This window comes from Amblyraja radiata, chromosome 6 (assembly GCF_010909765.2).
Source record: "Amblyraja radiata isolate CabotCenter1 chromosome 6, sAmbRad1.1.pri, whole genome shotgun sequence".
NCBI classification, from domain to species: Eukaryota; Metazoa; Chordata; class Chondrichthyes; order Rajiformes; family Rajidae; genus Amblyraja; species Amblyraja radiata.
The window spans coordinates 51415147-51430162 of NC_045961.1; the positions used below are offsets into that span (position 1 = coordinate 51415147).

The 15016-nt window shown below is 41.9% G+C and overlaps 1 protein-coding gene across 10 annotated transcripts in view; it reads right to left on the reverse strand.

Moving 5' to 3' along the window:
- Nucleotides 1-4601: 4601 nt before the first annotated feature.
- The window catches only part of rnf6 (ring finger protein 6), a 34985-nt gene continuing 24570 nt past the window's right edge, over nucleotides 4602-15016 (reverse strand). For 6 of the 10 annotated variants that reach the window (XM_033022793.1, XM_033022796.1, XM_033022795.1 and 3 more), the window contains 3 exons: nucleotides 11108-11321; nucleotides 9096-9200; nucleotides 4602-6879 (listed from right to left, as the gene is read on the reverse strand). In XM_033022793.1, the coding sequence (XP_032878684.1) occupies nucleotides 5042-6879; nucleotides 9096-9200; nucleotides 11108-11321 (2157 nt within the window). In that variant the 3' untranslated portion in view covers nucleotides 4602-5041. Of the gene's footprint in view, nucleotides 6880-9095; nucleotides 9201-11107; nucleotides 11325-15016 lie in introns of all 10 variants that reach the window. The other 4 variants (XM_033022789.1, XM_033022791.1, XM_033022792.1 and 1 more) reach the window with 1 other exon arrangement.

Below are 15016 nucleotides of genomic sequence, written 5' to 3' on the forward strand. Positions count from 1 at the left end.
TCCAAAATGTGTAACCTACCCCCGGACGGCAAATTTACCTTCTTCCACTTGTGTTAAGTCTTGTTCAACATTATATTGCGAAGGAATTATCACCTGTCTCAAATTCACCATCAATCAGTTCTACCATATCCCCTTGCAAAAGTAGGATTTATTTTGGTTTTATAATTTTTGCGCTGTATTTGGCCTAAGATTTTTTTGTTCTGTTATGAATAGATATTCAGGAACACCTTCCAGTAATTTTTGAGAGAAAAAACACATTACTCTATATAAATGCCAAGAAACTGCCAAGTGAATCAGGTGATCAATTATTATTTTACCAATAATAGTCTAAATACATGGAGTGACTCACAACTAATTTTCAATTGAGTATTTGTTCTAAACAGGTGAAACAGGGGGACTAATTAAAGCAGTGCTTCTGATAGTGCTTTTAAATATGACATGCGGATGGAGTTCATGCTGCTAATCGAAATGGGTGTAAGATTCACTGTTAACAAGGGCACAGCTTGAAGGTGAGCGGGTCAAAGTTTAATAGAGATGCATGGGGCAAGTTTAATGCACAGAGGGTGGGGAGGCACAGTGGCATCGCGGTAGAGCTGCTGCCTTACAGCGCCACAGACCCAGGTTCGATCCTGACTACGAGTCCTGTCTGTACGGTCTCCCTGTGACTATAATGATTGCTGGTTGGCGCAGATTCGGTGGGCTGCAAGGCCTGTTTCCACTCTGTATCTCTAAAGTCTAAAGAGTGGTGGGTGCTGGGAACGCACTGCCAGAAGTGGTGGTGGAGGCAGATATGATAGTGGTACAATTGCAGGGAGTGGAGGGATATGGGTCATGTGAGGAAGAGATTATTGTAGCATCATGTTCAGCACAGTCTGACTTTGTGGGCAAAAGGGCCTGTTCCTGGAGTATATTTTCCTCCCCTTAATATTGCCCAATATCCCAGGTAAATGTTCTACTTATGCACGATTGATATTACAATTTTCCAGTAAACTGCAAAGACAGCATGCTGTAAAGGAAAGGAGCTGAAACTCACACTGGCACTAGTTATTCTCATCTGAAGCAGTGCCCAAGCTCAGGAGCTGACATGTACGAAAGGGCTGGTGACCTCTGGTGCCTAGAGGCCTCCACGATCTTCCCCAGCTCTGCTCACATCCCCATCTCTACGCCATCTAGTGGGCCAGCTGAGGACCAATTTGAGTGTTGCATAAAAAAAAGTGCTGGAGTAACTCAGTGGGTTTAGTTTAGCTTAGAACACAGCATGGAAGCAGGCCCTTTGGCCCACTAAGTCCACGCTGACCATCGATAACCCGTTCACACTAGTTCTATCTTATCTCACCGTCTACACACCAGGGGCAATTCATAGAGGGCAATTAAACTACAAACCCGCACATCTTTGGGAGATGGTAGTAAACCAGAGCACCCGGAGGAAACTCATGCAGTCACAGGGAGAACGTGCAAACTCTGCACTGACAGCATCCAAGGTCAGGATCGAACCCGGGCCTCGGGTGCTGTGAGACTTGTTGTTGAGCTCAAGTATGATGTTGAATTATAGTTTAATCTAGCATTAATAAAATAGTACAGTAATGCCCCTGTTCCACTTAGAAAACCTGAACAGAAACGTCTGGAGACTTTGCGCCCCACCCAAGATTTCCGTGCGGTTCCCGGAGGATTTTGTCAGTCTCCCTACCTGCTTCCATTACCTGCAACCTCCGGCAACCACCTGCAACCTCCAGGAACCGCACGGAAACCTTGGGTGGGGCGCAAAGTCTCCAGAGGCCTCCGTTCAGGTTTTCTAAGTGGAACAGGGGCATTACTGTACTATTTTATTAATGCTAGATTAAACTATAATTCAACCATACGTGAGCTCAACAACAAGTCTCACAGCACCCGGGGCCCGGGTTCGATCCTGACCTTGGATGCTGTCTGTGCAGAGTTTGCACGTACTCCCTGTGACTGCGTGAGTTTCCTCCGGGTGGGGCGCAAAGTCTCCAGAGGTTTCCGTTCAGGTTTCCTAAGTGGGACAGGGGCATTAGGAAACAGGCCTATTGGCTTTTTGGCCTCGTGTCCGTGACACAACTCTAAATTACATAATAAAGGAGACTACCAGTTTATGAAATAAAGACATAAATAACCACACAATAGCTAAAAGAGAGAACAAGTGTCGCAGCGGTAGAGTCGCTGCCTTACTGCGCCAGAGACCCAGGTTCGCTCCTGACTACGGATGTTGTCTGCATGCTTTGTATGTTCTCCCTGTGAACATATGGGCTTTCTCTGGGTGCTCTGGTTTCTTACATTCCAAAGACATACAGGTTTGTAGATTAATTGGCTTTCGTAAATTGTCCCCAGAGTGTAGGATTGAACCAGTGTACGGGTATTCGCTGGTCGGCATGGACTTGGTGGGCCGAAAGGCCTGTTTCCACACTGTATCCCTAAACTAATGTAACCAGATGGCTTTTAAAAACAAAGGTTTCTACCAATTCTATTTTGATACTAATACTATTCCATTATTATGGAATTCATCCACTTAATTCACCTCTTTGTAGATAAACTATCCAGCACCAGGTCTGGAAACATTCCCAGGGTATTAGAGCAGTAATCTGAGAGATAAAAAATGGGAGATCAATCATACTAACCTTACTGTCCTGGAACTCTTCCATTGCCAGTTAGGTCACATGCAAACTGGAGGAAACCTCATACTCCACTTGGGAAGGTGACAACCCAATGGTATGAACATTGAAGTCTTCAATTTTAGGTAACTGACCAACAAACAACCACTCCCCCCCCCCCCCCCCCACCCCCCACACTTCCCTGAGCCCTTCCTGAATCTCATCCTCCTCCCCTTATATCTCTTCCTCTAGCTTCACATCTCTTTTCTAATCTCACAGCCTTTTGTCTTTTATCTCTGGCCCTGTCCAACCACCTGCTAATCAAACCCCCCTTCACCCGTATTTGCCTATCGCTTACCTGGCTACGCTCTTCCCCCCCACTACTATAATCAGTCTGAAGAATGGTCCCGACCCAAAATGTCACCAATCCATGTCCTCCTGAGACGCCGCCTAGTCCACTATTACTCCAGCACTTTGCGTCTTTTTCTGGAAAACCAGCATCTGCAGTTCTTTTTTTCTCTAGACTAATTTGATGTTCACATTGTTTCTAAAAATACCAACATCTTTGCCCCCAAAATCCTTTGGACACATAATCGCTATAAGTTTAACTATCGCAAGATTATGTACATTAAGTTCTCAACTTCCTTATTTCTGATGGAGGATATAGTTTTTCAAGCTTCTGGAAAGCTACCAACATAATCAAGGACGAGTTTTATCCTAGTCACATCCTCGTTTTCCCTGTTCCATCAGACAAGAGATACAGCAGTATGAAAACTAAATGCCCCTGTCCCACTTAGGAAACCTGAACGGAAACCTCTGGAGACTTTGCGCCCCACCCAAGGTTTCCGTGCGGTTCCCGGAGGTTGCAGGTAGTGGAAGCATGTAGGGAAACTGACAAAAACCATCGGGAACCGCACGGAAATCTTGGGTGGGGCTCAAAGTCTCCAGAGGTTTCCGTTCAGGTTTCCTAAGTGGGACAGGGGCATAATACCTGCAGATTCAGGGACAGTTTCTTCCCAATTGTTATCAGGCAACTGAACCATCCTATTGCTAACTAGAGAGCGGTCCTGTCCCACCATTTACCACACCCTTGGATTACCTTTAATCGGACTTTACCTTGCACACAACGATATTCCCTTGATGTTTAAGAAGGAACTGCAGATGCTGGAAAATTGAAGGTAGACAAAAGTGCTGGAGAAACTCAGCGGGTGCAGCAGCATCTATGGAGCGAAGGAAATAGGCAACATTTCGGGCCGAAACCCTTCTTCAGACTGATTCCCTTGATCCTGTGTGTGTACACTATGGGTGGCTTGATGTTAATCATGTATTGTCTTTCCGCTGATAGCACACAACAAAAAAACTTTTCACTGCACCACGATACATACAACAATAATAAACTAAACAAATCTACTTACTATTCCCTCAAACCTCAAAGAAGATATAACCAGTCATGGGAAGTTCTCATTCATGATGCTGTTTATGTTGCAAAGGGAACTTTGTGGAACATATTGCCATTCTAAACCCATGGAGGCGAAAACGAAACTTTCAATTACCATGAAGATGACAGGTTTGCTCACAACAAAAGCTTTTCACCTCAGTACACTTGTCAATAAACTTAATTCAATCTCAAAGCTGTGGATGGTACGTTGACCAGATAAATTTAGATTAAATAAATTGGGAAACATAAGAATCTTTGACATGACAAAGAAAAATATTTTTATCAAAGCCAATGAGAGTTAATATATTTGCAAAGCTGATGTCAATAGTGTACTAAAGAAATTGATTTAGTGAGGGATGGGTAGGTGGAGGAAAATATGGTTCACAATCTTTTCGCGTTCATAGACACACACAACATCTGAAGTACACAAGGATTATTGCTTCCCAATCCAAAGTTTAAGGCCACCATCAAAAGATTTCATTGAAATTTTGTGGGAAAATTAGTTCATTCCCTTGCAAATGTTTGCATTGTTTTTTATTTGCAGAACACCAAGCTTATTTTCAGTGTGTAAAGTTTTATTTTATTTATCATATTCAAAGATTATGAGCAATTTAATTCTGCTCGCCAGATACATTATACCATTAGTCAGACTGAATGACAATTGTTTTGTTAGTCTGCGCTGTTATCTTGTAACAAAAAGAGCACACCATAAATCATAATTGCATCTACAATACAATGTACTACGTATATGATTAATGTTCAATAATATACTTCAGGTTGGCTCACTTCCTTCAGCTCCATTCATTCCAATGACAAAAGTGCTCAGCTCAACAAAAAAAATCTAAAAAAATAAAGCTTCAGCAAGAAGCAATAAGAATGTATTTAATGGTTCTATAATATAATCTATAACCTTTGTTTTACAAATTCCCATAAGTCCGGTTTCTAGTGCTTAGAAATTTCCAAAATGAACAAGCAGCCCAAGTAAAGCTCTCCTCGATCAATTACTGGATGCCAAGATTGGCTGTCGACAAATTGGACAGGTGGAGTTTTCTGAAAGCCAGCGATCAATGCAATGAATATGAAACTCGTGTGCACAAGGCAGGCGTCTGAGCTTGTTTCCAACTGCATAATCGTTAATACACACGCTGCAGGTTTTACTGAATTCATTCTCTGCACTAATACTTCCGTAATTCCGAGTCATAAGATTGTCAATTTGTTCTTTGGTTAGACCCCTCTGCCTCTCTTCCTCATCGTCGTCATTCAGCAAAAAGAAATGAGCAAGCCGTAATATTGGCAGGGTACCGTTTTCTACCAAACTGTTCGTATCTCGAATTTGTCTCGTCTCCATGCTTTCAGCAGCGCGGTCAAAGTTATCGTTCTGCAGGTTTTCTTGGCCCTGAACCCTCGCCGACTGGTTTCCAGTTAATCTGTCGGCTGATTCATTCCTTGAATGAGAGAGGTTTAGATTTGGGTTGGACTGCAGGTTTGCAGAATCAAAGCTGTCGGATAGGTTCGGCTGAACTCTTTGGTTAAGTTCAGAATCTGAATCGTTCTCCATGAGGGAGCTCAGCTCACCAAATCCTGTCATAATCTGACGAAGTATTGACCTCAAGGCTATTGACGATGGCTCTCCAAGCCCAGTCTCAGATATCCTACGCAGAGGTATACGAATGGTGCTAACATAAGTTCTAATACCCGCAAGTTCTGATCTTGAGATGGTTCTCCGGAAACCGCCACTGTCACTTTCAAAAGTCACTGTGTTTTCTGCCATTCGGACTCGGGATCGAGTTCTGTTAGCGATGCTGTCACGATCTCGATTTTCTCCAGGACGTATCCTTCTAACCTGAAGATCCAACATAATGGTGGGATGTCTTCGAACGGCCGAAGACAATCCGCTGGAATGAATTCGCTCCCTTTCATCCACGGCCTCCTGTCTCAGCAAGCCTCCACCTGCCGGTGGGACCGTGGTACTCCCACTGGCAGCCTGCATTTCTTCCGTGGTCATCGTGGATTGGTCTACAGTCCCCCGTTGCCTCCTGGTACTCTGTCTCCGATCCACGTAGTTATCTCGCCGAGATGCAGTTGGATCTGAAGGATTTACAGCGGTGCTTTCTCTACGTAAGGGCGATCGGCTGCGCCTGTTCTGCAAATTCCTATAGGATCTGTGCTGTTCCAGTCGTCCCTGAAAGTCATTCTCATTTATCGCGGTTTCTATGGCGTGCCTCTCCAAGTCCTCAAGTGCAATGCGATCATGTTGCTCCTCTTCATGTATTGTTCTAACGTTCTGCCATTCTGCTCTGCGCCTACTTGTTCTCCGCTCCCCAACCACGCTCAAAGCTGCTTGCTGATTAGCACTCTGTCTCCTGGACCTTTGCCTACCGGTTGTGATCTCAATAGTTCTGCTCCTCATATTCCTTTGGACCACAGGTGGAGTAACTTCCACGCTTTCTACTTCCTCAACTCTAACCGCAGCTCCGAAATTACTGGCAGAACTGGTCCGCGCAATGGCTGGTTGGATGTGGGCTCGAGTTCGACTTCTGGTACGACTTGAAACACGAGACGCACTTTGTTGCTGAGCATTTTCCAAGTTCCTATTCGTTGTACCTTCCAGTGTGGACGTATCCATGGACTGACCACTGACCGCTTCGTGTTCGTGATTGATGTTGATTTCGAGGCTGAAGCGGAATTCACCGCTGTTGGGGTTGGTCCGACTCACCGCTCTCCACGTCTGGTTCCCACTTTGTCCACTGCGCGTGGCATTTCCTGTGCGTCGAAATGTGTTCAGCCACTCCAGCAGGGAATCACTATTGGAGCTTTCTCCTGGCAAGTCAGAGCCTATAAAAAGATGGATGGAGGGGAAAAAATGTCAATTCGTCAAAAATCTAGGCTCAGTCATTCAGCATAGGAACAGGCCCTTCATCCCAGCTTGCCCATGCCCAACAAGGTACCTCATCTACACTAGTCCCACCAGCCTGCATTTGACTGATATCCCTCTAAACCTATCCCATCCACTAAAATCTTTCAGTTAAGAATGGAATCACATCCTATAAAACACAAATTACATTTCAAAAGATATATACCTAAACAAAAACCCAGGATGAGGCTCACTTGGGATGACACAATTACAGTTGAAAGAGCTGCTGCCTCACAGTGGCAAAGACCCAGGTTCGATCCTGACCTCATGACCTGTCTGCATGGAGTTTGCATGTTCTCCCTGCGACCATGAGGATTTCCTCTGGGTGCTCCAATATCCCAAAGACATGCGGGTTTGTAGGTTAATTGACCATTATAAATTATCCCTAGTGTGTAGGGAGTGGATGTGACAGTGCGATAATATATAATTTGTGAGAACAGGTGAGGACTTGGTTGGTGTGGACTTGGTTGGTGTGGACTTGGTGGGCTGAAGGGAGTGTTCTGTATCTTCCAATCAATTAAAATTTAAAAGAGATATAAACAAAAACTCTGGATGTCATGCGCTGTCATGCTGAAAAACAAAATCATATACAGTTAAAGATACAAAGTGCTGGTGTAACTCTGCGGATCAGGCAGCATCTCTGGAATACATGGATAGGTGACATTTCATAAAGAAAGGTCATGACCTGAAATGTAACCTATCCTTGTTCTCCAGAGATGCTGCCTGACTCGCAGAGTAACTCCAGCACTGTGTCTTTTTGCGTAAATAGCAACTGCAGTTCCTCGTTTCCACAAACACAGTTAACCTACAACAGAGGTTTGCACCTCATGAATTGCACAATGCAATTATACTAATGCAAATTTCTTTGCAATAATTTAAACCCATAGATTGCATTCATGGACAAACTAAAATTTAAAAAAGCGCATGACTTACAGAAATTAAAACTATTAAACTATTTCATATCAATTTTAATAGTAAACGCTGACAAAGCAAAAGGGATTTATTCGTAGCCGGGGCCTTCCATTAGAGGCAAATTATTGATGTCACTGTAGGACACATATGCAATTTAAATATAATAGGAGGTGCGTGGGAGCTAAATTTGGAGAATGAATGTTGCATTCTCCTATCCTCTTCCAAGAGAGGAGAAAAATGTAACAACACAAGCAACATTAACCCACCAATTCCAAGCTCTCAAATGAGCCGTAAGAAATATTTTGTATAAAATTGAGTTAACTACTCATATCGTTCGCAAGATGATTGCTGTATGCAAGATTTCCTTGTGAGTAGTCATCAGAGGAGCAGAATTAGGCCATTTGGTCCATCCAGTGTACTCCGCTATTCAATCATGGCTGATCTATCTTTCCCTCTCTCCCCATTCTCCTGTCTTGTCCCCATAACCTTTGACACCCTTACTAATCAAGAACCTGTCAATCTCCACTTTAAAAACACCCAATATGTTGTCCTCTACAAGCGTCAGTGGCAATGAATTGCACAGATTCACCATCCTCTGGCAAAATAAATTCATCCTCATCTCCTTTCTAAAGGTCCTTTTATTGAGGCTGTGTCCTCTGGTCCTAGACTCTCCCACGAATGGACACATCCTCTCCATCCAGGCCTTTCTCTATTTGGTAAGTTTTAACAAGGTCCCTCTCCTCATCCTTCTAAACTCCAGCGAGTACTGGCCCAGTGCTGTCTAACGCTCATCATACATCCTAATAAACACCATGCGTTACAACCAAAGAGTAAAAAGTATTTTATAAGGTCCACACACTAAAGCCTTAAATAAAAATAAAAAAATTGTTGTTGAAGGATCATTTAGGAAAACTGATAAAAGATTGGAAAATCTGGGAATAGAATAATATGGGATTAATTTTCCTCAAGATATTCTCCTCAATTTGATATGAGAAATTGCTAGTTATCTTAAGATAAAGTTGAAAATCTTAAGTTTTTTTGACAGAAGTCTCTGTTGTTAATTTACAAATATACACACCTCCTACAAAAATGTGAAGGCCTGATTTTCCTCAAGTAAAGCTCACAAACTGAAGATACAATTCTCAAACTTTACCTTCCAACACTGTAACTGGTAAAACATTTTAAGGTCACAACTAAAACATCAAACCCCAGATTCAACACTTGCCTTGATTCTCAGTACTCTGCTCATTACTTCCAAGGCTGCTTTGTGTCGTTAATTGATCTTTAGCTCCATTCAGCCGCTGCTGCAGTTCCTCTGCTGTAATTTCACCTGAAATGGGGTAAACAGAACAAGTCATACCTAATATGGTGCACTTACATCGAAATTGACATAATATAGAAGTTCAAAATAAAATCGTTACTTTTCGACATTATTCAAGAAACTGCATTTTCAATGTTTGTAAATTTACAAATGTATATTGACATGAATTTATTTTCGATCAGCCAAGATATTTGCACTGATTTCTCAAACATTGGGTATTAATAAATGTCAAACAATTGGTGTTTTACATAAAGTACATTCCCACATGAATCTGCTTAATTTTCTTCCCTCTCCCATCAGGCAAGAGGTAGAGAAGTGTGAAAACGTACACCTCCAGATTCAGGGACAGTTTCTTCTCAGTAGTCATCAGTAGTCACCAGGCAACTGAACTATCCTATCACCAACCACAGCGGTCCTGAGCTATCATCAAACTGGGTGTCCTTGTGCATCAGTCACTGAAAGCAAGCATGCAGGTACAGCAAGCCGTGAAGAAAGCAAATGGCATGTTGGCCTTCATAGTTGTACAGGGCCCTGGTGAGACCACACCTGGAGCATTGTGTGCAGTTTTGGTCCCCTAATTTGAAGAACGACATTCTTGCTATTGAGGGAGTGCAGCGTTGGGTCACCAGGTTAGTTCTCGGAATGGTGGGACTGACACATGATGAAAGAATGGGTCGACTGGGCTAGTATTCACTGGAATTTTGAAGGATGAGAGGGTACCTTATAGAAACATATACAATTCTTAAGGGATTGGACTGGTAAGATGCAGGAAAAATGTTCCTAATGTTGGGGGAGTCCAGAACCAGGGGTCATGGTTTAAGAATAAGTGGTAGGCCATTTAGGACTGAGATGAGGAAAAACGTTTTCACCCAGAGAGAGTTATAAATCTGTGGAATTCTCTGCCACAGAAGACCGCGGAGGCCAATTCACTGGATGTTTTCAAGAGAGAGTTAGATTTAGCTTAGGGCTAAAGGAATCAAGGGATTTGGGGAAAAAGCAGAAACGCGGCACTGATTTTGGATGATCAGCCATGATTATATTGAATGGCGGTGCTGGCTCGAAGGGCCGAATGGCCTACTCCTGCACCTATTTTCTATGTTACCTCAATGGAGTAATTACTTGCAATGAATACAAAAATGAATTTTACTGTATCTCGATTCATGTGACAAAAAAATACTATTGAAATAGTGCTCCCTAATTCATCAATCACGCTATGAAACATGTGTCACAGCAGAACTACCTGTAGCTGTCTCCAAATTTACGAAGGCATACATTTGTATTCAGAAGATTCACTGGGTTGAGTCCTGGAATGAAGGGTTGTCTTGCAGGGAAAGGTTAAACAGATTTGGTCCATACCCAGAGCTTAGAAAAATAACAGGTAATATTATTAAAGGAAGGCAGGAAATTTGAATAGCTACCGAATATTGAATGGAATGAGTGGATGTGAAGTTGTTTCCACCAGTGGGAGAGTCTATAAACAGAGGCCATAGCCTGAAAATAAAAGGATGTTCCTTTGGAAATGAGAGGAGAAGAAATGTCTTTAGTCGGGTGTGGTGAATCTGTGGAATTCACTGCCACAGAAGATCGTGGAGGCCACGTCACTGGATATTTTTAGGGTGAGATTGACAGATTCTTGATTGGTACACGACCCGGGTTCGATCTTGACAATGGGTCCTGTCTATACGGAGTTTGTACGTTTTCGACCAAGTTGTGACTGCGTAGGTTTACTCCCACACTGCAAAGACGTACAGATTTGTAGGTTAATTACGTTGGTAAAATAGTAAATTGTCCCGAATGTGTGTAGGATAGTGTTAGTCTGTGAGGATCACTGGTTGGCACAGACTCACTGTATCTCTAAACTAAACAAAATTAAGATCCACCACAATCAGGGGGAATTTGTCTATGCTTGATCTTACCAGGAGTGCCAAGTAAATTGCTGTCTCTCATTAGCCGGTAGTCCTCTTCGCTCAGGTCGTTGATGAACTGATAGTACGCCTCCTCTCGGCTCAAACGCTCCAGCTGCCGCCTCTGCTCGTCTTCACTGCGGCTGATGTTTTCCGTTGGTGCCTGTTGATCGCTGTGGTGGTTGGTGGAATTAGGAGAGTCCATGGTCCTGGGAATTCCAACTAACTGCTCATAAAACAAAAATAATCCCTTTGAAATTAAATTGATCTTCAAAGCAGGCAATTTATAAACAGTTATCAAATGAATGAGGAACAAAATGGTCAAAACAGTGTTTATATTTCCTGTTTCATTTCCAGTTCATTTTTATGCATTGTGCACAATAAATCAGCCCTTTTTGTCCAGGGGATAAAACGGTGACAGTTCCAACAATTAATTCCATTAACTGACTTGAAAATATCATGTTTTCGCTGGTTCACCGGTAACCCGTTTATATCAAAACTTAATGGTTGGCGCCAAATGCAATTCACCCTCCCTCACATTTGAAAATTCAGGCTAATTTTATGGATTACCTAAGGGAACAAAATTATTTTCTTTTTCTTGACATCATCTCTCAAAATGTTTAGCTTAGTTTATTGATGTTATGTGTTGATGTTTTTGTTGCGTGCTAACCAGTCAGTGAAAACACTATACATGATTACAATCATGCTGTCCAGTGGACAGATACAGGATATAGGGAATTTCTTGGCTGTACCTAGAATAGCAATCACAACACCGAAACAGCACGTCTGACGCAAATGAATCCCTGTCTCACGTTCCCAATATGGACATCGCCACCACGCTGACACAAAGTGCTGAAGTAACTCAGTGGGTCAGGCAGCATTCCTAAGGAACATGAATAGGTAACGTTTAGGGTCGGGACCCTACTTCACCCTGAAGAAGGGTCCCGATCTGAAACATCACCTATCCATGTTTCCTCGGGATGCTGCCTGACTCCTTGCATTACTCTGGCATTTTGTAAACCAGCATCTGCAGTTCCCTTTTTCTACGTCACCATGATATACAGTATGACACGGGATACCAATATACATTCAGTTACACTACTTAGAAAAAAGGAATGCTTAATGATGATAGCAGGCATTAAAATATAAAGTTATTTTACTGTTTATCAATATACATTCTGGTTAACATTAAAATAACCCGAAACTAGACGAAAAAGGCAGTCTCAAATATTTTTCTGTCATGGCTAATAAAAGTCACATTCAACTTGTCTAATAACCATGTTAATTTTGCAAAAATATATTGTTTACTTAATACAATCGCAAAAGCATTGCATAACATGCGATAACATGTATAAATAGGATGTTATAGCAACTGAGAAATTATACAACTGGAATGCAATCAATAGGAATGCAAGATAATTAGCCATTGATGTTGATTTATGGTTTTAATCAATTTTACCAAAGAAATTTAGATCAAGTGTTCTATAAAAATGTAGACACAAGGATCTGCAGATGTTGGAATCTTGAGCAAAAAACAAAGTTCTGAAGGAACTCAATGGGTCAGGCAGCATCTGCAGAGGGAATGGGCAGACAGTGTTTCAGGTCTAGACCCAGACACTTTAAAAAAAGTTCTGTAGAACACACAAGAATTCGGATGAAAATCACGTCAGAAATATTAGCTCTCTTCACTGATGCTTTCCATGTACCAAGATATTTTTAAAAACAGTTTCCAGCATCTACCATTTCTTTTTTCATCTTCACATATAGGATTATCATAACTTCATGTAGGCCAAACACTGAAACTGAAGCTGTGGATGAAAATCATGTAAGACACCCTTACATCAGAAGGAAGTGCAAGTTAATGCAACAACGTTGTAAGTGAAATTGTGAAGCTATTATTTAGAAAGTAACAAGTCATCAGGACAAATTATCATGAGGCTAAAAACATTTTACAATATTCTTATTGAATTAAGATATTTACAACACTCACCAACATTATTAAGCATAAAGGTTAGATGTTCAATATTGAAATATATTTATATCAGTATTTCAACATTACCATTCTCCCCTGTAAATCAAAACACATCATAACATGACATAGACGAATCATGAAAAAGAGTTCCACTCTTCTTCAATCCTGAATTAATCATAAGAAACATGTCCAATCTAATGATCTCAAGCAGCTTCAGCTCTCTCCACAATAAATCAGCCAATAGCAGATTAGTCCAGGTGTCAGGGGTCTTGATTATGGGGTTATGGGGAGAAGGCAGGAAAATGGGGTTGAGAGGGAAAGATAGATCAGCCATGATTGAATGGCGGAGTAGACTTTGTAGCGGCAGATATTTATATCATTCAAGTGATTACTCCCTCTAGCCACATAAGAGACTACATGGCTTTAGGAGAATGTCGTAATACGCATGCAAGCTCTCCGTGAGACTTTCAGAGCTTCTCAACAGATAAATCTTCATAACACAGTCTTTTGATTAATAGCTTTGTTATTGTTGATGAAAAACAATAAGATATTCAGTCTGAAGAAGGGTTTCGGCCCGAAACGTCACTTATTTCCTTCCCTCCATAGATGCTGCTGCACCCGCTGAGTTTCTCCAGCATTTTTGTGTACCTAAGATATTCATCCGACCTTCTTCTCTGACTCGTACACTTTAATCTTCGTCAAACTCCAGCATATCGCTTTTAAACGTTAGAAAACTCCTCGTGTCTCGGCAAAACTCCACATGGTCGAAGGGTGTTCCTTCTGCCATGTAGCTCTAAAACTAAACCAAAACTAAGCTTCTGCGCAAGAAACCCAGCAGCAAACACGCCTCTGACTATGTAATAAATCCCACCCACATAATTACGGGCAGACTAAAATTGCAAGACAAATGCCATAATTAATGACACACAAAATAAGCCAAATGGCCACTACAGACTTGATGGGCCAAATGGCTTAATTCTGCTCCTATAACTTTTGAGCTTATCATGGAGACATCAGGTTTCTCTAGCACGGGTCTGTCTCCAGCCCATAGAATTTGGTCAAACAAAATCATGACTGCATTTATTGAGTGCCAAATAAATTGAACAACTAAGTCATGTCAGAACAAGAGACATAAACACATTTTAATATCCTAAAGATATACCATATAACCATATAACAATTACAGCACGGAAACAGGCCATCTCGACCCTTCTAGTCCGTGCCGAACACGTATTCTCCCCTAGTCCCATATACCTGCGCTCAGACCATAACCCTCCATTCCTTTCCCGTCCATATAACTATCCAATTTATTTTTAAATGATAAAAACGAACCTGCCTCCACCACCTTCACTGGAAGCTCATTTCACACAGCCACCACTCTCTGAGTAAAGAAGTTCCCCCTCATGTTACCCCTAAACTTCTGTCCCTTAATTCTCAAGTCATGTCCCCTTGTTTGAATCTTCCCTACTCTCAGTGGGAAAAGCTTATCCACGTCAACTCTGTCTATCCCTCTCATCATTTTAAAGACCTCTATCAAGTCCCCCCTTAACCTTCTGCGCTCCAAAGAATAAAGCCCTAACTTGTTCAACCTTTCTCTGTAACTTAGTTGCTGAAACCCAGGCAACATTCTAGTAAAAAACCCAGGCAACATTCTAGTAATACAGAATGTTTTAGTTAGAATAAAGAACATGAATTGAAATGTAGTGCTTAAAATAACTCATAGGGAATGGCACAGAATTGGGTCCGAGAAGAGGAAGAAACTGTACTTAGAGAGGAGAAGAAAATTAATTGCATCAGAAAGGCTGGCTGATCTGTACTTAAGAGATATAGGGGCTTAGGGTCCAAGAAAGAATGTGCACTGAGGGAAGCCAAAGATCCTAGAGCGGAGCAAGATAGATCACTCCTGCAAAATCCAATGGACTGATGTGTAGTACGCAACGGAGCGTAAT